General features: G+C 43.0%; 1 protein-coding gene across 1 annotated transcript in view; it reads left to right on the forward strand.

The window, feature by feature from the left end:
* The window catches only part of ITIH2 (inter-alpha-trypsin inhibitor heavy chain 2), a 28,674-nt gene extending 6,292 nt beyond the window's left edge, over positions 1–22,382 (forward strand). Inside the window, exons 3-21 of the mRNA XM_072857469.1 lie at positions 367–402; positions 1,128–1,300; positions 2,026–2,130; positions 2,464–2,626; positions 3,918–4,025; positions 5,229–5,357; positions 6,009–6,125; positions 7,361–7,529; positions 9,224–9,349; positions 10,248–10,429; positions 11,578–11,763; positions 12,785–12,924; positions 13,487–13,659; positions 16,377–16,511; positions 18,669–18,782; positions 19,868–20,066; positions 20,754–20,926; positions 21,680–21,791; positions 22,235–22,382. Of these exons, the coding sequence (XP_072713570.1) occupies positions 367–402; positions 1,128–1,300; positions 2,026–2,130; positions 2,464–2,626; positions 3,918–4,025; positions 5,229–5,357; positions 6,009–6,125; positions 7,361–7,529; positions 9,224–9,349; positions 10,248–10,429; positions 11,578–11,763; positions 12,785–12,924; positions 13,487–13,659; positions 16,377–16,511; positions 18,669–18,782; positions 19,868–20,066; positions 20,754–20,926; positions 21,680–21,791; positions 22,235–22,382 (2,688 nt within the window). The remainder of the gene's footprint in view (positions 1–366; positions 403–1,127; positions 1,301–2,025; positions 2,131–2,463; positions 2,627–3,917; positions 4,026–5,228; positions 5,358–6,008; positions 6,126–7,360; positions 7,530–9,223; positions 9,350–10,247; positions 10,430–11,577; positions 11,764–12,784; positions 12,925–13,486; positions 13,660–16,376; positions 16,512–18,668; positions 18,783–19,867; positions 20,067–20,753; positions 20,927–21,679; positions 21,792–22,234) is intronic.
* Positions 22,383–24,043: the final 1,661 nt, after the last annotated feature.

Raw genomic sequence — 24,043 nt, forward strand, 5'->3', positions numbered from 1 at the left:
TTTTTGTGTTAAAAGCAAGGGTTTCTGAGTGTGACTTTTTGCCAGCATGTTTTGCTTTCAGGAAGAATGTTTTTGTTCTAGAAGATAATGTTTTCTATAAAAAATAAAGACAGAGGAAGTGAGCTGTCCTTCTGTTTTTGATAGCCTGTAAGTCACAGCTGGGAGATCACATGCTCCAACATCCCATGTATAAATACATAAAATAAGACAAAAAGAATATGCACACTAAGTCTGAGTCTCAAACCTACTCTGGTCATCCTGGAAAGCAGCTTTTAGATGTTACCACTGTCGATCCCTGTCTTGAAACAGCCACAATCTATGTTCTTAGCTTTGCTGAAATACGTTCTCCATATTTTTCTTTTCCAGCGAAGCACATCCGACTGGGGGTATGTTGGAGATCTGGTGAGTTTTTTTCTTCCTCTGTGGAAAATAATACTGAACAAAGTGATTTTCTAGTTAACCATTTTTTGGAAATCAATCCTTTTGTTTGTTCAGTTCCTTGTTTTTACTGCTGGTTGGATATTAACCTATTTTCTTTAAACAGAGCACTGTTTGCACAATACTGTTCATACAACTGCTCTGGAGGGAGAAGGGTATGGTAAATATGAAGAAATAAGCAACAAAAGTGATTAGACCAAGGCACTATCTTAATATACCGGTTTAATACTGTTCTCCCACTGCCGTGGTTTAACCATTTACAAGACTAGGTCAGTAACCACTGCTTCAGGTCTGCTTTATTTAGGACCTTTATTGAAAATGTAAGCTCTCTTATCCTCAAAATATAATGTTGAGGATTACTGTGTACCCTTCTATGCTGGATTGCACCAACAGAGTCATTCCAAGGACTGGTTGCATGGTCAAAAGCAAGAAAAACATTCCAGCTTAATAACTTCCCCCTTTCAGGTGAAATGTTATAATGAACTATATTCACATGAGTACCCTACCACAATTGCCAGGTAAAATATAGAAGTGCCTTGAACTTGAGTTCATGCCCCATCTGGCTGCCATATTGTAATGGGCAGCAGTTGAAAAAAAGGCACTGAGGCTGTAAAAGGGGTTGATATTGCCCTCTAGGGCACATTTTCTAGCTATGTCCCAAATTTATAGAGTAATTTTGTCAATTACAGGTGGAGGATGATGACAAGATAGGTCTTTACAGCTACAAAGTTCAATCCACTATAACGTCACGGTTGGCCAACACAATGATCCAAGCCAAAATGGTGAATAACGCAAAAAGGTCCCAGCACATAGTGTTTGATGTACAAGTCCCCAAAGGAGCTTTTATTGACAACTTTACTATGTAAGTAGTGGGCAGGTATCAGCCTTGTGCTCTGGCAGGGTTCAGCGTGGTGGCAGAATGTGGTGGGAGGGAAGTATTCGTAAAAGCAAAACACCTCTTATTATTTTCCAGCTTCAGTGTAATTTTAGCAGGCTTTCTCAAAGAAAAAAAGGCTTATGTCTTCATACTGTCTGTCTGTCCATCTCTTCCTCTCCAGTAATTATTGGGCCATTGGCCAACATCAACAAAATCTGACAAAAGGACAGAAGTCTCAAACAGACTAAGCTCCTACCTGTCTTGTGCAAGTTGGCACCAGATCAAAGGAGAGAGACCGACCCAAATTAGAGCCTCACTGAACAGAGAGAAACTAGCCTGGTTCATTATCCATTCAGAGAGGCAGCAGCCAGCTTGCTGATCAGGAGGCATGTCCTGATCCATGTTGCAAAACAGCCATGACGTGAGTAACTGCCTGCCCTGCCCAAAGGATGGGGAAAGTGTGAAGCAGGTAGGGGAGAGCAGATCCTCCTCAGAGTACAAGAGTGCTGGCTATTTGAAATAAAAAAGCAGGTAGGGAAAAAGATGCAGAGCTCCTGGAAACCAGACTTCATTACTTTGGGGTTAAACAAGAGCCTTGTTATTTCATTTCCCACCAGATTAGATTTCACTGATGTTTTTCTAAAGTGAAGAAACAGTCGCTGATTGTAAAGTTGTTTCTTTTGCAAACTGACTGTGTTTCTTTCTTCTAGGGATGTCAATGGTATAACATTTACCAGCAAAATTCGGGAAAAATCTGAAGCCAGAAAAATGTACTCTCAAGCAAAAGCCAAAGGCAAAGCTGCTGGAATAGTAAGGTAGAAAGACTTTGGCATATGGATATTGTACTGAATTTATTCATAGGTGAACTGAGGTGACCCACCCCCGGAGGAGATAGATGAGGGAGGGAACCCTGGGAAGGAAAATGGGTTGCTTACTTACAGCAACTCTGATATTTAATTGTCAAGGACTTAACTTCTGTTTCTGCTGTCAGATTGATAAAACATATTGTGCTACCAGACAACTGCAGTTCCCTGGTATAGGTCACATTTAGAATCAAACCCAGCAAATGCATAACTCTAAACCAAAATGCAAGGAAGCTCTCTTTCTCCTTGTATTGTCCCAAAATAACTCCACAGCTCACTTTTCAGGAGCAATGCCTTGGATATGGAAAACTTCAAAACCGAAGTGAATGTGCCCCCAGGGATGAGGATCCAGTTTGAACTTCACTACCATGAAATGATTCGAAGGAAACTGAGCTCCTATGAGCACGTCATCTCTGTGAAGCCAGGACGCTTGGCAAAGCACATGGAGGTAAAGTAGAGCTGGTCTGTGTAGGCAGCACCCCACAGGCGAGTCCTCATTGAGTAAGCAGCCAAGGTTCCTATAAGCCCCACAGCAGGACACTTCATCTACAGCTCCTTCCTTTTATATGGGCTAGGAGAAATAGCCTCAAGGTCACTGTGTAGACCAGCATGAGACACTTCAAACTAGGAGCTACATAGCTACATGAGCGAGGAGCAAATGTGTCCTGCCTCCTCTCGTACTAACACAGTTGGGCATCTCCTGAATTGTGACTGACTCACGTCAGAACCACTTGGGCAAACAAGCTCTGGCCTATATATACCCTTGTGTAAACTTGCCTTGACTGAAGGAAAACAAACAATATTTGTCATTTATTTGGAACAGTGCTTTTCATAATAATCCCAACTTCATGAGATAGTGTCCTATGAGAGCCGATATTCTCTGAATGACAGTCCATCCACAACTGGCTGCCAGATGATTTGTCTTATTCTTACCCTCTTTCTTATACACATTCAAAGGTGTCCTCTCTCATCCATCAACAGACACAAGATACAGGGCTAGCTGGACATTTCCATCTGGCCATTCTCATGTTCCTGTTTCATAAATGTTGTCTTCAGCTTTCCATGGCTTCAGCACAAGCTGTATATGAAAGTTTGTTGCTCACATTTCCTTGGTGCAGGCTGTGATCTGCTTCAACCTGTCCGAAGGCCTGAGCTAATCCTACTGAAAAAGACGCCATGTCCTGTCTCCTAGTAGTCTTACTAACTATTCAGAAACACAACCAGAAAAAGCCCTTATCTCAGGCTGACAGGATAAAACCTTTATTTTTCAAATCACCTTGGCCATCCAACCAAAAGGGAAAATACTCTCTGTCCTGTCAATAGCATGAGTAGAGAGGAAGAGAACTCATCATCGAGTGTGAGAACTCATCATCCTCCTGGCCTCTGAACCCAAAGCAGCACTGAGGCAGAGTCACTTCATGCTTCTTTTGTGCTTTCAGCATAAACGACGGTATCACCCTTGACTCCTATCCCACCACTTGCCCCAGGGAAGAGAGAGAGAAAAAGAATGAGCATTTCCACCAAATTCTTTCTATTCTTTGGACACATTTTTTTTTGTCTTTCCATCGTGGTCTATTTTCAGCATTGCATGGATCCCCACCACGAATGAGACTAGCCCTACTGCAGCATTCTCAAGGGCAACCCACCTCCCAGCTGGTGTTTGCCTGTGGAGGGTTCATAAGATCCCGGTACAATACTGGTAATGCTCTGTACTAAATGTCCTCCCTTCCTGCCTTTAGGTGGATGTCCGCATTATTGAGCCACAGGGTCTTCGCTATGTGCATGTTCCTAATTCCCTCGGAGATCATTTTGATGGAATCACCACCATCTCCAAGGGAGAGAAAAAGGTAACAGTCACAGACTGGAAACAGCATGAAAACTTCAGTTTTCACACTTGTTCCTATGCAGTCATGGCATTTTTTCATACCTGCTGGAAGCATGCAAAAATATGGCAAAAATGTAGTGTCTTCATTACTGATAACTAAATGTATGTACAGGACGCTCAAATACTACAGTGACAGCAGTATAGAAAAAGCATATAGTCCGTCCATCTTTGCGCAAAGCTTTTAATTTGTAATTATGAAAGAGCAATGCGCTGAGATTGCTGGATGTGAAAAAGACAGGTGATGAATATCAGAGGGAATAACCCTTCTGGAATAACTTCACAATCTCGGTTTCAACTGAGAACATCTGCATAGGGACTTATTTTAGGACTGCTCTTTTCCTTAACATTCTTACCCTAGCTTTCTCCAGCATAGCTCTTGGGTATAAGTAAACCCTCCAACAGTAGAGAAGTCTTTCTTAAGAAACTTCAAGCAGTGACTCTGAGAGGGTACAACTCTTCTTACTCTTACATAGACATCTAATACAGGATATGTGAATCGGGACCAAAAAGTCTGTCTATACTACTATAATTAAAGATATCAGGCAGTTTTATTTCTTGATATCCAGGCTCAACTTTATGTCTTATTCACCCACATTCCTAGTTTAGCAAATTATTTCAGAGGTAGTGTGTGGCTCTATATATTATGTCTTATCTTCTCAGGAAATTCCAAGTATCCAGTCAAAGCAGAGAAATAATGCCATAAAGTCTGCATAACCAATCATGTGACTAACAAAAACGATCCCTACTACTCAATTTACAGACAAATTACAAGCTCTCGTTTGCTCGGGAAAAAAATAAATTAAAAAGCTATTTTAAAAGTTGATAAAATTATGGATAGTTTCAACTAGAAAAATGTTAAATAAGCCAACATATTACTTACTAGAAATGGTTTGCACAGCTCTAATTGAAATATTTGGTGCTGTACATGGGTCATCTTATTTGTGTCACAGTTGCTACTACTGAATCAGCATATCCAGATAAACCTTAGTGCTGTTTTTCTTTTGAAGTGACAAAGTCCATTTTCCGCTTAAGCTAAGAGTACAAATAAAGAAAGAAGAAAAGCTTTCAGTGAAATAAGATATTTCATGAATAGATGAACTCTTTGTTTCAATGATCCACCTTTCACACAACGTCTGATTGTCTGATGATCACTTCTCATTTCAAGGCTCATGTTTCTTTCAAGCCAACGATGGCTCAGCAGCGAAAATGCCCCACGTGCTCATCCACAGCAGTAGATGGAAATTTTGTGGTGCAATATGATGTGAACAGAGAAACCACAGGTGGAGAATTGGAAGTAAGTGTTGCTGTTTAATGGGAATGGGAGATCTGTGAATCCAAGAATTGCTGTCATTAAGCAAACTGTGCTAAACTTCATCATTCAGGAGAATAAGCATGAGAAAGAGCTCTGTATCCAATTGAAAGAACAGAGGGATTTTAAGTGGGCAGAATGGATTTACTTAATTTATGACTAAGATGTGGTCCTACATATAGTCAGGAGCAGATTCCTGTCTTGTCCACAAGCCAATGTCTTTTATACCTAGTAGCACTCTGGTGATTTAATGTTGAATCAGAGAACAGAGTCATTGGAAGTTGTACCAATATATCACAAGGAGACAACCAGAACATCACTATTTTTATGTTAACAAGAAGCAGAGTTATGGGGTTGAATTATTACAGACAGAACAGTCTTTTTTAAAACATTTTTCATTCCTCCCTATGCTAGTGCATGGCAGTTGTCTGAGAACCAGGCTCTGCTTTCCTTGATAAAAAGTAAAGACTATAGAGTATAAATGCTGTAAGGCTACAAATACAGAGACGTGCAGAGCTGAAAGTTAGATTTGGCCCATAAAGAAGAATAACATTTTCTGCTCTGTTATTATCTTGAGTTTTCTAACATATTTAGTACAGCTCATTTCACTGTGAATTTTTTAATTTTATTTTGCAGATTTTTAATGGCTACTTTATTCACTTCTTTGCTCCAGAAAATCTTGATCCTCTGCCCAAAAACATTTTATTTGTTATAGATGTCAGTGGCTCAATGTGGGGACTGAAAATGAAACAAGTAAGTGTTTGACCTCTATTGCAAAATGAACCTCCTGCTAACTTTTCCCATCTGCCTTCCCACACAATTCTGTAGAAGACTAGGACTCAAAATTACCAGCTAAATTCTTTACACTTTACTCTGTCAAAAGTCTCACTGAATTTGGAGAATATTTGGTGAATCCAAGTCTTCATGATTTTACTCTTTATTTGTAATGCTCCCTCCATGTTGTAAGGAAGACGTGATGCCATCAGAATACTGATTTTAGGTCTAAATTAAAATTTTAATTGACAGATCACAAAACATTTTGCAAAAGCTCTGACCCCCTCTTTCTCTAATCTCCTCTACGGAATCCTGGGAAAGTCTCAGTGGGGATACTACATCCCTGCTTTCAAAAAGTTGTGGACAAATTGTTGTCAGACTACTGAAGAGCAGTGAGGATTGTTTAGACAACATAACCCATGGGGGGAAAAAATGCAAAAAAATAAGATGTTTTAGTCTGCAAAAGAAAAGACTTGGAGGGACATAATCAGCCTCCAAATATGTGAACAATTGTTCTAAAAGGGAAACTCATCAACTGACATTCATGCCCACCCAGGGTAGATTGAATCAGATGGATTTATAGCAGGAGAGATTTATATTAGATATTAGGAAAAACTTTGTAGTGCTGAGAGGGGAGTTCAGGAGATTCTATATCGTGTGTCACTGAAGTTTTAAGAACTGGGTAGACAAACATTAGTCGGGGATGATCTAGGTATATTTAAATTTGCTTCGGAGCACAATACTAAGGTTTGGCAGATTGCTTCCTTGGGGAAATCAATGCTGCAAAACTGGAATGCAGGCTAATTGTCACTTGTTTAAGTCACACATCTTCAAACAGATGTTATCCAGCCTGAAATTAGAGCTAAGTCTCCTGAGCTGATACGAGCAATTCCTCTCTCCTGAACCACAGTGTCTCACAAACTGCTTCTCTCTGTCACCTCACTCTGTATTAGCAGGAGTTAAGCAAGGATGGGTTGAGTCACATGAGTTTGTTCTTGCTAATTGCATTTTTTCTGTGTTTCTTTGGAGAAAAGTTCAACTTTATGCAAGAAGTGCAAAAAAGGAGAGATTTGGATAGCAGATTTGGATTTTGCATTCCAGTGCTCATGTTCTTATTCATCAGAGGCATCTGTTTGCTTGTAGTCACAAGTTAAGAAGATGCTTTCAGCAACAGGAAGCATAAACTTGTCTTCTCTTAAATTTCTTCTTCTCAGACTATCGAGGCCATGAAGGCAATATTGAGTGAGCTTCGTGCTGCTGATCAGTTCTCCCTTATCGACTTCAACCACAATGTCCGATGCTGGAGAGATAATCTAGTCTCAGCCACCCCAGCACAGGTTGAAGATGCTAAGAAGTACATCCAGACCATCCATCCCAATGGGGGTATGAGGTTTTGATTGCAAGGTGTTCATGGAAGTTAGATATCACAGGAATGGGTACCTCAAACAACTTTCAGATTGGCAAAGCATTCCTAAAAAAAAGTCTGATTCCCAAGATGGCAAAAGCATGCCCTGGGGTTAAATGAGAGCAAGGATTGCAGTTTATTATGTTAGGGGATGGGATGGCATTTCATTCTACTGAATAAGCTATGACAGATAGAACATAGACCATAGAACAGCTGCCTTTCATCTCTAGGTCCAACCTCCAGCCTCACAGATCCCAAATAGCCTTGAAAGACAAAGGCCATGTCATGGCTTTGTAAAGCAGGTCATAAGCAGCGCAACTCTAGGGTCTCCACTACCTGTAAATTGTAGACTACACCATGATCTACTAAATGCCACCTTGGGCAAACTGTTCATCATTTTTGTGCCTTCATTCCCTGTCTGATAAACAAGGACAGTTGCCTTTTTCAGCCTTACAGCACTTTGGATGCTTCAGTTGTTAGTGCTTGAGCTACTTGTACAGAAAGTGCTCATGATCATTTTAATCTATTGCTCTCTGAAGTGCAATTCTGGTTTAGTTGTTCAGTTATTTGTACGCCAATCGTATGTAGAGGCTCTCCCCAACATCAGAGCCTTCTGGTGCTGTGGCACCTTCACTCCCAGAAACTTTCACCGGCAACACGTAAGGTAGGAGCAACATGAAGTTATAGATTGTCCGAGATCATCAGTGTGCTGGGAATAGGAACCCATGTTGGGTATATGAATGCCCCATAAGCCCGACTTTGTTACCCCAAATGAACTGACAGACAAGCTCAGAGACCTGCTCCCATCCAGCAAAGCCAGTTTGCAATGCAGCATTTTATTTTCCTGTCTCTGGAGTTGCTAATATTTTTCTTGACAAACAAAATACCCATTTTCTGACTGCTCAGCCTTCCTACTCATGTTCCTCTCATACTAATTTCTTAGTCCCTTCTGTGCCACAAGCCAAACTTTTAGACAGGGTGAGTAAACATACACCTCTTCTTTCCCAGCCAAGAAGTCCAAGGCTAGCTGTTTCTGGATGATGCCAGAGAAGAAAGTTTCTTCTTCTCTCATTCAATCATCTGCCTGCAAACCCACTACTTCTTCCCACAGCAAATAATTCCCAACACCACAAATGGTCCCACTAGAATTAGTGAGAGGGCTGGAGTGGGAAGGTGGAGGTGACAGCTTGGGATGAAAAAGGGTATCGACATCTCGTCTCTTAATGGAACTTAGTGCAAAACGCATATGTATGTGTATATATAGATGTGTATAAATTCATATAAATATGTATTCATATATTTCAACATCATGATAAGAAAAAAGTAACATGCTGATGAATAAATTCAGATGGATTACAGACTACTTCCACTTACAAAGATGTACATCCTGACTAATTCCGTTGATTTCAGTGAATAGTATAACTATAGGTAAGGAAAATAGAGAAGGTCTGTTTAACACAATGACCCACAGGCAACACATTTCAGCTTCTATTTCTTTAGGGAACCAGAGTGCTAGCAGATGTACCATAAGCATCACAGAGGAGGGGTTTTGCTGCCTTGATGTCAGGTCTTGTCCATGCTGATTAATTCCACTGGAATCTCAGAACTGATCTGGATTTGACAAAAGACTTGACAAGAATCAAACTTGTTTTCTTCATTGTGTCTTTGACAGGAACAAATATCAATGAAGCTCTTCTCCGAGCCACATTCATCCTGAACGAAGCCCAAAATTTAGGCATGTTGGACCCTAACTCAGTCTCCATGATCGTATTGGTGTCTGATGGAGACCCCACAGTAGGTAAGGATCCTACGTTAGGTGAGAAGAAAGGCCAGTGGGATTAGCCTGAGAAAAGCATGCAACACATAGACACTTTGACAGTAAGTTAAAAAATTCTGTTCCCCTTTCTTCCAATGTTTGTGCTGCTCTTTTGCCAAGTGCTATAGGTGCCATGGGTCTTTGCACAGAAGCTTTCAAAAGATGAGCAGATGTTACACAAGTTATGCACTTCTTACAATTACAGAGATGCATAAGTCCTGTAGGAGAGGTAATTACAACCTTAGAAAAAATTTCCTCTTCCAATGACCTTAGCCCACACAGATCTATGCAGTCCCAAGTGTAACATCAAAATCAGGAAAATAAAGTAGAAAGCAAATTAATTTGGATTGGATTTGGTACAGGTCAAAAGCAATTGCCTACTGCAAGATGCCAGCCCAGAAAAGGCTGCCATTAAAAATAAGTTTGAAAAAAAAGTCCGTCCCAATGGTGGGAGAGAACATCTTAAGTACAAGAAACAAAGTAAAACCTTTATGCAGATGTCTTAGTCTGCAGAGACCTTGAAGCAGTAATTCTGGGAGAAGTCTAGATGTGTTGCAATTACAAACTCCCCAGGAAGTTAATAAGAGCACTGGCTATACAAAGAATATGCATCAGATACCAAAAAAAAGAGTTCAAAGGAATCGTCTTCAGCAGAAACAATTTGTTTCCACTCAGGAAACAAATCAACAAATCTCCATTCAGGAGAAGCTCAAATGTCACTGTAGGCACTGCAAAATGGAGATTTGGCATCTGAGCTGGTTGTCTAGATTTCCCTTATATTAAGAGGGAACCAGAAACACTGGAAGAGCATGAATGCGCTTACCTTGATGGAGACTTCCTCCGTTGCTCAGATGGATGTCACCCTTTGTGTGTCTCCAAGGTGAGCTAAAGCTGACGACGATCCAGAAGAACGTGAAGCAGAGCATAAAGGATGAATTCTCTCTCTTCTGCCTCGGGATTGGGTTTGATGTAGATTACGATTTCCTGCAGAGAATCGCAACTGACAACCGTGGCATGGCCCAGAGGATTTTTGGAAATCAGGAGACTTCTGCCCAAATGAAGGTGTGTTTCTGGCCCATTGCCTCTGAAACTGAGGGCCCAGTTCTGTTCACAGCTGTGGAGCTGGGTAACTCCACTAGCAAGAGTAGAGTTACTGTAGGTTCATAGAGAAGGTCACAAAAAACATCGTTTCTTCTGGAGAGTCCTGCAAGATGGCAATCATGCATTAGCTTAAGTCCTCCTAGTTACATTTTTTGTAGTATCTATAATGCATACTTTACTGCTCTGTCTAGGATTTATAGTCTATAAAACAGTCCTAACCATAAAAAAAGATTTTCGGAATTAAAATTAAGGCCTGGATTTTACCTCAGACCACTTCAGCACTGACAAAAGGCCTAGATATAAATGCTAAATTCTAATCCAAAGTTTGCCAGTGCAAGAAAAAGTTCAGTTCTAGGAGGCTATGGCTCCAAATCCGTGAGCAGCAATTGCTGATGAACAAAATCTTACATCCTTATTCTGTTTCTATTCACTGGTTTCATCACCTGTGCAGGTTTCTCATAGTTCTTCTTTCCCGACACAGGTGTGATAGGACACACACAGGTGTGCCAGGACACACTACATGGTGTTCTGTCAAACAGAGCAGCTCTGAGAGTGCAGCTCCTTGGTTTGAGACAGCCTCCATCCATAGCACTCTATGGGTACCTGTTTTCCCTCTGGTCCCGTATGCTAAACCCAGCTGTGCACACATCCCAGTTCACATCAGCCAGGTACAACAGGGTCAGAAAAGGGTAGACAGTCTACAGCACAGAAGTGAATGCAAGTGAGATATAGGTCTAGTTTTTGGCAAGAATTAGGTGGGAAGTAGTTGTGTGTCTTACACAGTAGCCAAGAGCTGGCCAACCTGATAATAGATTCAGGCTCATAAACACTCGTGTTCAAGCCTTTTAGGCCTAGGAAGAACACAGCCCATGGGCTTCTGACCATCCTTTGCTTCCACAAGACTTGGGCCAGACCTTCTTGCTGTAACCTTTTACAGCTGTACTAAGGTCTAAGTATAAAGGCATCTGCATTCTCTGGGACAAGGAAAGTCCGACTTGCCCATTAGGGCTCCAGGTTTTGTCACCTGCTGTCCTTTCAGTAAGAGTGGCACATGTGGGAGAGTTGCTTCGGGTACAACAGACTCACTTCTCTGTCTCCTTCCATCTCAGAATTTCTACAACCAGGTCTCCACCCCACTCTTGAAGAAGATTCAGTTCAACTACCCTCAGGAGTCAGTGTCAGACGTCACCCAGAGCAGCTTCCACAACTATTTTGGTGGCTCGGAGATAGTAGTGGCTGGGAAGGTCGACACGGAAAACCTGCAGCACTTGGAAAGCATCGTCACAGCGACAGCAGTGAGTGAAGGTGTCCCTAGGATACCTGCTCCTGGGGTTTGGGCTGGTTCATTCACTCCTGTGCACAGTCTCCTTGCTGGAGGTTATTGCCAGCAGAGCGTTTTGTCCACCTGGGTTCTGGGTGGGAACGTGGGGAAACTCATGGGGGGTTTGTCCAACAATGTTTCACAATAGCTTCAAGTACAGCCACGAAGAGTCACTACCTGCATCCTGCAGCCTGCCAGAGGAATTTCCTTCTAATAAATGCACCACACAAAATTCAGTCACAAACCAGACTAAGACTATGGAGTCCTCATTCACGCTTTGTGAAGGTGCAGTGGAGATCCCCTAAGGTAGCTCCTTTCATGGCTGAACCTCCCACTGTTGGAGAGTTCAAGCTGGTGGGTCTACAGTGTGTCAAGTCCTAGCACTGTCCTTTTATGCTCTGCCTTGTGGCATGTGTGATGAGACTTTCCCCATGTTTCAGGGCTGCTTTTCCAGGTGGAGTAGGATGGAGTGGGAATACTACATCCAGATCCTTCTTTCTGAGGAGGAACCAAAATATGCACACCCTTTCAGGACTTAGGAGTTGCCATTTGTTATTTGCTGGAAAAATCAAAGACGTTCAATATTCTTTCCTGCCAAAACACAGTGCTGTCCAAGGGTCTGTGGGAGAAAGTAGAATTTCGTTCCTGTTCCTCAGTAGGAATTGGATGTAAAAAAACCTGAGGGGAGGATAGCAGAGCTCTGTTAAAAGCCTCTTCTTTTGTCATGTGGTAGCACCCTCTTTGGCTACTGCTGACAGCTCCTTTACCTATTTTAATCCACTATCACTAAAAGTGTCTTTAACAGAAAACTCTCTTGCTACAGCTCCCCTCCCCATGGCAGTCAGGCCAACAGTGGTGGCACTTTCTGATCTAGAAGTGACCATGGGCAGAGCCAGAGTGGGTCCTTAATGCCAGCCATGCCAAGAAGGGAACTCAAAGCCACCGCATTCTCCTGGCTCACCCTCCATTATCTTTATCTCTCATTGATTGCATAGGCAAATGCAGAGCTCGTCATGGAAACCCTGCGAGATGTTGAAGAACTGGATGGCTTCATGAAGAAAGACAAATACGCAGATCCCGAATTCACTAAGAAGCTGTGGGCCTATCTGACTGTCAACCAGATGCTGGCAGAGAGGTGAGGAGAAATGTGGTCTGTGATGGGAGGGAAGTGAAGCTTGAGAGCAATCTGGTCCTCTCTGAGACCACAGCCATGAGGCTGCTCACCGGGTTTCAAATGCGTAAGGTAAACAAATAAAAATAAAGGTAGGTGATATCTTCAGCCACATTCCTCCTATTTTTAGCATTCACAGGTATCAGGGAATAGAGTTTAGGAGCAGTTAATTAGAGGAATAAGGGTCAAACAGACCTGGCTGTGGGCCTGAGTGAATGAAATGAATGGGAGATTTGCCTTACGGAGCCTGAGTAAAAGCTATGGAGCAGTTCAGGATGAATATCCCCTGAAGCAGAAAGAGGTCTTGTGCTGAGATCAGGAAATGGACTGGGCTTCTTTGAGTCCAGGCCAAAGCCCACAGAAGCGAAGAATAGTCTTCTTATGGAGAGTGCATTCACGCAGGCCCTCAGCCTTTCCTTCTTGCAACACTTACCTGTTTGTCACTATGACTGCTCTGTGGAGGCATTGTCATGGCAGCTGCCCTGTAGAGCTGCTAACCATGCCTTCTGTCTTGCTTTCCACCCAGAAACACAGCCCCCACTGCAGCTTTGAAGAGGAACATCACCAAATCCATCCTACAGATGTCTCTTGACCATCATATTGTTACCCCCTTCACAGCCATGCTGATAGAGAATGCCGAAAAGGATGAGATAATGCTGGCAGACCAGCCCAAAGACCCCAGAAGGGGCTGCTGCCCAGGTCAGTGTCTCAGTCTGTCTTACTCTACCTCTCATTTTGGCTTTGTTCTTCTTGTGTTGGAAGAACAACTGTCTTCATTGTTCGGTCCCGGTGTTTGTGCTTATAGGATAGCCTGTATTTTCAGTGAAGGCTGACCAAATCTTCAGCCACTTTGGGAGCATCCTGTTACACAAGTGTTGTTTGGAGCCATTGGCTTCAGTGAGGACTGAATGTGCCAACATTGCGATGATTACAATGTCACAGACTGAATGTCTTCTTACTGGGCCAGATATGCCTAGTTCCCTGCACTGAAGCTGTAGAATTGACTAAACCATATCTCATCTCCACTTTCAAGCCTTGGAAGCTTCCTAAGATTGTTACTAATCAGCCACAAGCCTACACGGAATCCGAGTTGCCTTAACAGAGTCCCTCATTAATTAAAATTCTGGATTTCTCCTTTAAATCCATTACTTCAATACATGCTCCGAGGTCCTTGTTACAGCAACCTTACATCCAGCCAAATGAGGCAGGGTTGACTTGTTCTGGCATTATATGGTAGAGTCAGTCTCAAAGCAATAGCTGTTGACATCCATGGGTGTCTAGCAGATCCAAAGTCATCCCTGCACAGCCATGTGCTGCCAATGAAGCTTAACAGCAGCGATTTTGCACCCTCACCAGTCAGTGATTTGAAAAAGCACAACTGTTGCTGTCAGGGAAACACTGCCAGTGCGACGCAATGGAAGCACTGAAAGTAAAAGATCACCTCCTTGAACAACTGAGTCTGGTGATTTAAAACCTATTAATAAATGGGAGAGTTTACAATTGGTTGTGAAGGAAAGAAACAACCTACATTACAGCAACAGACAACATCATCCATCTGGCATTTCACACTGGAAGTGATTGTGACTTTGCTGAAACTCCAAGCGCACGTCCTGCATGCTCAGTTCTCATGCTCCTGGATAACGATAAAAATGTCCTGATGCTGGCTCAATGAAATGGGGTGTTTATGTCTGTAAATTGTTATTTTTTGCTTCCTTTATTCTTCTTTTCAATTTTAAAGTTTGCAGATGAGACCCAAATAGAAAATAAATAGTTGTTATTTACAGTGCATACTACAACTCAAGTTCAAGGAGCATCTGGACAACACTCTTAGTCATAAGGTTTAGCTTTAAGTAGTCCTGCAAGGAGCAAGGAGTTGGACTTGATGATCCTTATGGGTCCCTTCCAACTTGAGATATTCTATAATTCTATGAACTCACAACCACCAAACAGTTCAGCACAGAAATAGAATGTATTGCATTCATTTATAATTAATTCATTATACATGGCACCAACTGACTAATTCAGACCATAATTATATTGATTTAGATGATGCAGAGGATTTAAGTGATTTTAATATAAGTTCTTGTGTCTTTGTGTGTTGATGGAATAGTCAAAACTTAACAGCACTGAAATCAGGGTCAAGGCATCTGTGGATTTCAGGCACAGTGGGACATGACTCTTGAATCTTAGCAGAGGCAAGAGCTTGTAAAAATAATATCAAAGTAAATCTGTGCTTAGGATTGTGCAACACGTGGGCTATACCAGAAAGTTTGTACGTACAAGGCATGGAATGGGTAATCTGAAATAGATTTTTCTTGTCTGTCCTTTCACAACTCCCATCAGAGCTGTGCTGTCTGTCTTCATAGACAGAGACTGTGCCTTCCACTGAAATCCCTCACTTCTCAAAGGATTGTGTAATTGTTCTTTTATCATGACAGACATTGCAAAACTGGACTGTGCATGGGAGAGCTTCTTCATGCATAATGGTCTGTGAAATTAATATGACCTGGAAACTCAGAAGTCTCTGTCCAGTTTTTAGTTCCTGCATTATCTGCGCTGACTTCATATATAACTGTGCTAATAGAAATAACTCTGCCTGAGTAAAAACAGCCTATGGTCTGAATTAGGAGTTCAAGAAAGAAGATGCTGACAGAGATTTAGAAGATCTAGCTGTGCAATATTCTGTCCCACTGTTGTCCCCCAGCTCCTTTTTCCCCTTACTCCTCTTCAGAGCTGGGCCAATGATGCGAATATGTGCCTTGCTTCAGCTCTTCTTGTTTTCAGCCCAACATATTAAAACAAACCAAGTTTCATGGATCATTTAAGATCATATTGCTTTACAAACTAAGTGGGAGAGAGAGGGCACATGTTACTTTCTCCTGCCTCTGTCATGGCAAAGGCAGAGAGACCTCTAGCAGAAGGGGACACGTTAGGGGATCATCTTTTAAATGCTTGCACTTATTTGCAACCTTTATGCATGTGGGTCATCCTAGGGCATGCAGAAAGAGTCCTACCTTTTCTCAGGCACCCCAAACTCAGGACCCAAGTCAACAAAACTTTTTACCATGTGCTCATTTTTTAAAATGCAGCTTTGGTGAAACACTTAAGCCCTTGCATTGGGAGATTTGCTGAAGTGGGACCTATTCACATGAATAAGAGTTAAAAAGCCAGGCTCCATTTTTCACCAATAGCTTATGGTTAGCTCAGCTGCACTGGTAAGTCATATTCCTCCGGTGGAGACACTGGAGTAAATCCATCCTAACTTCATTATACAAATCTGCCTGTTGTAAATGGTGTTGTGCCTGCTTTACATTGGTATAATGACATCAGGCTCTGATCTACTGCGTTACTTTAAAAATTACACTATTAAATATGTCAGCACTAACAAAAACCTAATTATGACTGTCATTTAACAGGTACTCTCGGATTAACTCCAAATGCACCTAATAATAACAAGGGTATCCCAGCCTGGGCCAATGTCACAGCTGTACCAGTCAGCTTCATGCCTGAGCAAAGGAGTCCTCCTGTGTCCTCTCTGAGCATAAACAGAGGTAAAAGCTACAGTATTTCTCTGCAAGAAACACCAGACAGCAACACTCATCACCCAATAAAGAAAGAAAGGCAATATAACCAAAGTTATTGGGCACTTTGGGAATTTCAGCTTCGGTGCCAAGATGCTAAGCTCTATAATGATGGAGGAGTCTATCAGTTGTCCTGATTTGTCTTGTTGAGTTTTCTGAATCGTTGTAAAAGCTGTATCTTCATTTAGGGGCTAGTCCACAAGAGAATAAATCAACTGCTGTGACTAACTGATGAAGTTACTTCACTGCTGTTGCAGAGGACATCGGTGTGAAAGGTTCTCAAGGCAGCCCCTGCTGAAGGTGGTGAGCACAATCATGTGCATCCCAAATCACAGCCACCTCAGCCAAATTTTTGCAAATCCATGTAGCACCCAAGGATTTAGCTTGGGTGCTAAATCCAAGTCATTTTGACTTCGAATAGATGAACCTGTAAAAATATGCTCTAAGTTACAAGCATGAGACTAGTTTAGATCTTAATAGGATCCCAGCAACCCCATCTTCTGCTGAGTGCTTCCCCAAGGCTGAGGCTGCTCACTGGGCTTACATTCAGCTTCTCTGCAGTAGCAAAGCTAACGTAAAGTTACTGCCATTGTAAATGACAGATGAATGCTCTGTGGTAGATAAAAATCTCAGAATGCACCGATGACTGATGGATCCTGTTAATGCTTGGGCCTTTGCCATAGCTTAGTGCCTACTTAAACAAACCAGCTGTGAGAACCTTCGCCTATAAAAGCAGTATAACTACAATAACTCTGGGAGTGTGCCTGTGTGTGGATGTGTGTATTTACGTAGCTATCAAACAAAGAGCTATCAAACTCCTTCTCAGCATAGCTCAAGGGTTGGTCTAAGACTTTGGATAGTCAAGAAACTGCTTGGAAAAGAAGGTAAGCAAGGCAAAGTTACCTGTCCATCTTAAACATGTATTTTGCACTGGAAATTCTTTTTGTTTCTGGAAATGTTGATCAGAACAGAGCTTGGCATCAAGTTGAGGAAGATCAAGCAGTTGCTGAGAATAAGGAAAAATGATTGAGGTCTATATTCAAGAGGTTCAATATATTCAAAAGATTCAAGACATTCAAAAGCTCCTTCACCCCTTGGAGGGTACCTACCCCACCGTTTCCTGTGAAGACATTCCTGGTCAGGGGTCTAGGATTTGTGTAGTGCATAGGAAGAGTTAAATAATTCCAAAAGATGAGGAACACCAGTGAATGAATGGAAGCTGGCCTGGCTATCCCCATAGGCAACACTGAGCATGGGGATGTCTCTGAACGTTGACAGGGAGATGCCAACCACCACCAAACCAGCAAGAGCTGGACAGTGCTTTGCACTTCAAGATGAGACTGGAGGCAGCTACCTTTGGTGATAGGTGCAGGTGTTTGTCTCATTTGAGGCAAATTTTAAAGAACATATGACTTTCAGAGGGGCCCAGTCCCACCAGGGTGTTAAACACACTGTGAGAACAAGTCCTGGATTTTATTCCTCGGGGGAGTTGGTAGGCAGGATGTACCTTTACCAACATCAGTATGGTGGTATGGACTTGTGTCTGAGAGCTTCTTAGTTTGAGAGAGTGATATCCCGGGAGTGTGTCACTTCTAGAAATAGGCAGCAGCTGGGCATGGGGGGGTAGATATTAGTTTTGAATAGAGGTGTCACGCAAGTCCTGCCTTCCGTGCCTTAGGTCCTTTCCTGGATCTAGGCCTCAAAGATGTGTCCCTGTCTGTCTGGTGTGCAGATGGGTGCTTGGTCTCACCTGGAGGCTGACTTCCATCATGAAGAAATAAAACTCAGCTTCTAGAACTCCAGGTTGAGCCTATGGCACCCTAGTGTGCATCTGACCGGTTAAACTAATAGTTCACTGCACTTAGCGGTGCTCCTCAAGCCAATAATGTCATGTCCTTTCCTTAAACAGGGGAAGTATATGAGGAGAAAGTGTCTGACGGGCTTTTGTGAGGAGCATCTGAGAACTTCCTTAGCTACTGCAGGGGTGGTAAGGGCCCTCGTCCTACTTTGAGGAGTCCCAAAAAGTGCTTCAAAATCCTCTGAGGAAAGTTTCTCAGTCTTTGTGTCCCTTACCTCTAGGGCAGGTACCAGCCTGCTTCTCACGCCTGTTTCTTTTCTATGTTTCAGTTGACAATGACCCACATTTCATCATATACCTGCCCAAGAGCCAAAGGAACATCTGCTTCAATATCAACTCAGAGCCTGGAAAGATCCTAAACTTGGTTTCTGATCCTGATACAGGTAAGGGAATAAAACACGGTTTACTTTACAGCTCACTTTTCTTCTCTCAGCTCTGAAAGGTGTTCAGAGGGAGCAGGGAAAATGCCTACAGGGAGGGCTGCATGCCAACAGGATTGTGGCCAGCAGGTCGAGGGAAGTGGTTATTTCCCTCCACATCTGGAGTATTGTGTCCAGTTGAGGCTTGCCAGTACAAGAAAGATGTTGACAAACTGGATCAAATTCAGTGGTGGCCATCAAGATGATTATGGGGCTGGAGCACAGGACACATAGGGAGGGGCTGAGACAGCTGAGTTTTGTCAATCTTAAGAAAAGAAGACCCACAGTGAATCTTGTTGCTGTCTACAACCACCTAATCAGAAGGTAAAGATGGAGCCTGACACATCTCCAAGACGCATAGCTAAAGGACAAGAGGCAACAGAAACAAGTCGCAAACAGGAGTGAGCTATTAGGAAAAACTTTTTCACTGTGAGGATGGCTAAACACTGGGAAAGGAGCCAAGATAGGTGAGGAAATCTCCATGATAGGTGAGGATTCCCCTCTCTCATTTGTACTTTTAAAGAAGAAAGTGGAAGATAGATACAAAGAGAAATAAAACTAGAGGCATCCCTGGTGGCAGGCAGAAAAAATGTGTGACTGTACTCCCAAAGGAATCAAAGGGAATCAGCTTCTTCTCAGAGGGCTTTACCTATCAGGATTTCTTTAACTTCTGGAACATATGTGAAACGCGATGAGCATTTGCAGGCAGGTTAAGCTGGGCTGGAAATGTGGCACCATTCCTCCACTGCCCATCTGCCCCATGCTTTTCACAGACAGCAAGGGACCGAATGGCTTATGAATCAGCTCATACTACCAGCAAGACCTAACATCAATTCCCACCAGATTAATATGCTAAGGGGCGAACAGTAGCATCAGGATGTGATTTAATAAATTATTCTCTTCTCTTGGCTGGCAAGATGAGAAAAACAGGGGGTCAGAGGGGTTCCTGTTTCTGCTGATCCCACGGTACTCCCTGCTGAGATCAGAACTCCAAGTCTCCAGGTGGTGCTCCAAGATTTAGACAACATCTGCTTCTCTGCTCTTCACAGGAGTTGTGGTCAATGGGCAGCTCATTGGGGCCAAGAAAACAGAGAATAAGAAACTCAACACATACTTTGGCAAAATTGGTTTTTATTTCAAAAACAAAGGCCTGAAAGTGGAGATCACCACAGAAACGATAACGCTGAAAGATGGGTCTTACGGCATCACGCTGACCTGGTCTGACACGGGGCACATCATTCGGAAACAGTAAGTTGCTGAGCATTCGTTGTCTGCCCTATGGAAAGCATTTGCAAGGCAGCATTGGACTGACCCAGCTATGGGTGGGATCCAGGCCACAGGGTTCCTACATATGGGCACGTGAATCTTAGCTAGATGTCTGAGCTCTCGTTATAGTTAATGAAATTAGGCAGTAGGGCCAAGAGAGCGATTCAGTTGACCAGACACAAGTAGAAAGAGATTAATTCCTCTCCCTACTGCTGACTGCGTTAGCCAAGACCAGGATTCAGTTGCCTAAACGCAAGCACCTAATGTTATTTGAGATACCTTCAGGGTTTCTGATGTAATGGGAGACGTGACTCACAACATATGGGAGACCTTCACGTGCAGATTAACAGCTAGCAGCCACATTGGACACCCTACAGCACTGTTTAGGCAATGGAATCACTTCCAAAATCTCCATTCACTGCAGCAAGAGCTTAAATTTGTAGGGTAAGATTTGGTTGCCTGAGCACGTGCATGAAGTGTCTGTGCTATTAGGCACTGTCCTGCCAGACCTCTGGGTACCACTCCCAAGGCTGTGAGTTTCTGATGGATCCTCTGTCCTATCTGCCAGCCCCGTGCAGTTGTTCTGGATGCCCAAGAGCATCTCAATGGGCCTGAGAGCTTCTGTGTGGGCAGCTGAACTGATTCCTTCATTTGGTTCATCTCTGCTAGGCTTCTCATATCTGTGAAGAAAGAAAGCAATGTCACTATCACCGTGGGTGACGAGATGTCCTTCATGGTTTTGCTGCACCGAGTGTGGAAGAATCACCCAGTTAATGTTGACTTCCTGGGAATCTACATTCGCCCCGAAAACCAGTTCTCTCCTGCAGCCCACGGGCTGATAGGTAAGGGCTGAGAGTCAGGCGGTGGGCATGGCGGGGCACTAGGAAGGGTTTTTGCTAGATCTTTGAGTGAATTAGTTGGTGTCAGTGTCCTGATGGGGAAGGTGTGAAAATTATTCAAAGAGAAAATGGGGGAGATTCCTGTAACGTCCTGGAAGCCCCAAGGACATTGTAGAACGTCAGGGACCAAGAGATTATTCCTCGTCCCAGCTGGGGAGGGTGTTTTCAAAACAGGCCTGAGTAGACTTGGTGACACTGTGATGGGGCTTTCCCAGCCTGGCTAATCTGCTGCGGGTTGAAAATAGACTGAAACAAACCCCTCAAACCTTCTTTCTGAGAAGAATTCTGTGCAAACATTTGTAATTCAGCTCTCCCTTGAATGACAGCCCTTTTCTGGCAATGGTATAAAACAAAAGCAAGGGCTCAGTTCATAGGGAAAATCAGCCCTCCGAGCCCTGGACTCACCCAAGGCTCCTTTTAAGATGTGGGAATCCTGAGCAGCAGAGGTTGTTTTCCCAAATACTCTTCACAGCTCCAGTCTGCTTTCTTAGAAGAACTTTGCTGGCTCAAAAGCAGAGCTTTTTACCCTCCCAGTGTGGGTGATCCGATAGCGCTGGAGAAACGGTGCCCTGTGATCCATGCAGGAGGGGTTTGCCTGCCGCAGCTAGTTTGATTTTCCAAAAGTGCCCGGCAGCATCTTACATGAGAGCCTCAAAGGTTGGGACATGCAAAGAGCTTTAAACCTCTCTTGATCAGGTCAGTTTACATCTGAACCAGAAGTGTATATCCACCATGAGAGACCTGGGCAAGCTCCAGAGAAACCACAAGCCACCATGGAAGTGAAAGGAAACAAGCTCACTGTTACCAGGTAAGAATAACGTGCTGTATTGCTCTCTTTCTAAATCTGACTTCTTTTTAATGATGTCAATGACTGCAGGCTTATTAAATCTCAAGGATCTCAGGGAGAAACATCCCTCTATTTGCCGTCTGCTAATAATCTGGGGTTAGCTGTTGGCAAAACACTTGGGACAAGTTGAGTTCTTCCATATTTGTGCATGAGCGGTTCTGCCTGTGCAGCTGCCCAGCATCTGACAGGCCGTGTAGAAGTGCCTGGGACCCCCACAAAAGGACCCGCGAGGTCACAGAACTGTAAAATTCATTGCATTTTGTGGTTGTTTCCACTCTCTGCTGGTGGAAGACATACATCTCGCCACTTTGGCAGGACAGCACCATGAATGAGCAGGATTATCGATGTCTTCTTGTCTACCTGTCATGCCATGACCTTCATTTTGGGTGGCCTCTTCCTCACAGGGGGTTGCAGAAGGACTACAGGACGGACCGCGTGCTTGGGACTGATGTGCAGTGCTGGTTTGTGCACAACAGCGGGAAAGGTTTCATAGACGGCCACTACAAAGATTACCTCGTCCCCCACCTGTACAGCTTTCTGAAGAAACCCTGAATGCTCCAACATGAAACCAGTTTCTTACAAAAAATTCTTATCATCTGCTCCTTCATGCCCAAACAACTCTTCCGAACAGCTGTCCACCTATCAAGCCAGATCGACCGAAGGTGACTTCACCACCATTTGCTTTATAAATGATCAGTGTTTCAAAGCAATGTAACTCCCTTTTCTGTTAAAAAATGAAATCTGTAATAAAGTGACATGCTGGGTTGTAGTAGGTATCTTGCACCTGCCGTGTCTGATTTAGTGGCTATTAAACCCCCATTAAAAATTTCAACTGTTTTGTAATATACATTTCATAGTAGACTCGTAACAGCACTGTGGCTCCTGCAGCATGGGTAACACACATGACCAGATTTAATACTTACTTACACTTTTGCTTTTTCAGACTCCTGAAAAAATGTAAGTTCATGCACTGCTGGACTAGGCAAAAAGCAATGGGTTTTTTTAAGCCTAGCCAGGAGGATGTGCATTAGATGTGAAGGAAATCTAACAGAAAAGGAACATGGTCGCTGGAATGGGCATCATGAGGAGTCTCCAGTCTTTAAGGATGGGTTAACCAGTGGTGAGGAATGTCCTTGAAACAGCTGATGCTGCCATATTGCAGGAAAATGAATTAGGTGAGTCTGGGACATCCTCCAGCCTATTTTTTTGTGAAAATTTCAACGTCACAGTGGAGTTCACACCCAAATATAAATCTGGCAAAGCAGGAAAAATTCAGACTATATAGAATTCACCATCAGTACTAAAAACTTCCCATCCAGTGGGATCAGCTCCCAAAAGATGCCTTACTCTTCAACAGTATTCAACAATGAATGAGATCAGTAGCGAAACAAATATATATGTGTATGGACCTAGAGCCAGATTTAAAACTCTGCTTTCAGGCAACTTTAGGAAAAAAATGTTGGCCAGATTCTTCTCAGCAGCCCTAATCAAGGAAGGGGATTCAAGTAACGTACCTTCCGTTCTGAACTTTAGCTTCCTTCACTTATGAACTAAAGGCTGGTGCATGATCTTGGTGTCATCATCTTGGTACATGCCATGGTGTCAGGAGTGAGAGGATTAATGCGTTTTAAGTGTCTCTTCAAAGTAACTCTCAGAAGCATAAGCAACTTCCCTACAAACCATTCATTGCTTCCTTGAACTCATTTATTAGTTTTGGCCTCCACAACATCCTGCAGCAGTGAGTTCCCCAGTTTAACTAGGCCCTGTGGGGGGAGGAAAATCCTGTCAAGTGTGTTTTTAAATCCCCAAATCAATAATTCCACTATCTGTTTCCTAGCTTGTATGTGAATATGAGCAGTGAATAATCATTCTCTATTCATCTCCACAGGATTCGTAACTTAACATGTCTATTATATTCACTTTAACTTTTCAGGCTCCAGAATTTTAAGTGTAATTAATTATTTTCAGTGATACAGACGCTGTTCTTTCACTTATCCTCGTTACCCTCCTACATACCTCTTCTCACTCAGTACCTGCTCTTTGAGAAAGGGCAGAGCTGTTAACACAATCCAGGTTGCACAAAGAGCCTGAATTGACAGACAAGTGTGGCTTCTGTCTCCAGCTCCCTTCCTCATAATTCTCCATTCTTTAGATACTGCATGACTGCTTGACTCTGCCTTGCAGTTACCTCCGGGATCCCTGGAAAGCCATTT

The sequence above is a fragment of the Ciconia boyciana genome, chromosome 1 (assembly GCF_034638445.1).
Source record: "Ciconia boyciana chromosome 1, ASM3463844v1, whole genome shotgun sequence".
Taxonomy (NCBI): domain Eukaryota; kingdom Metazoa; phylum Chordata; class Aves; order Ciconiiformes; family Ciconiidae; genus Ciconia; species Ciconia boyciana.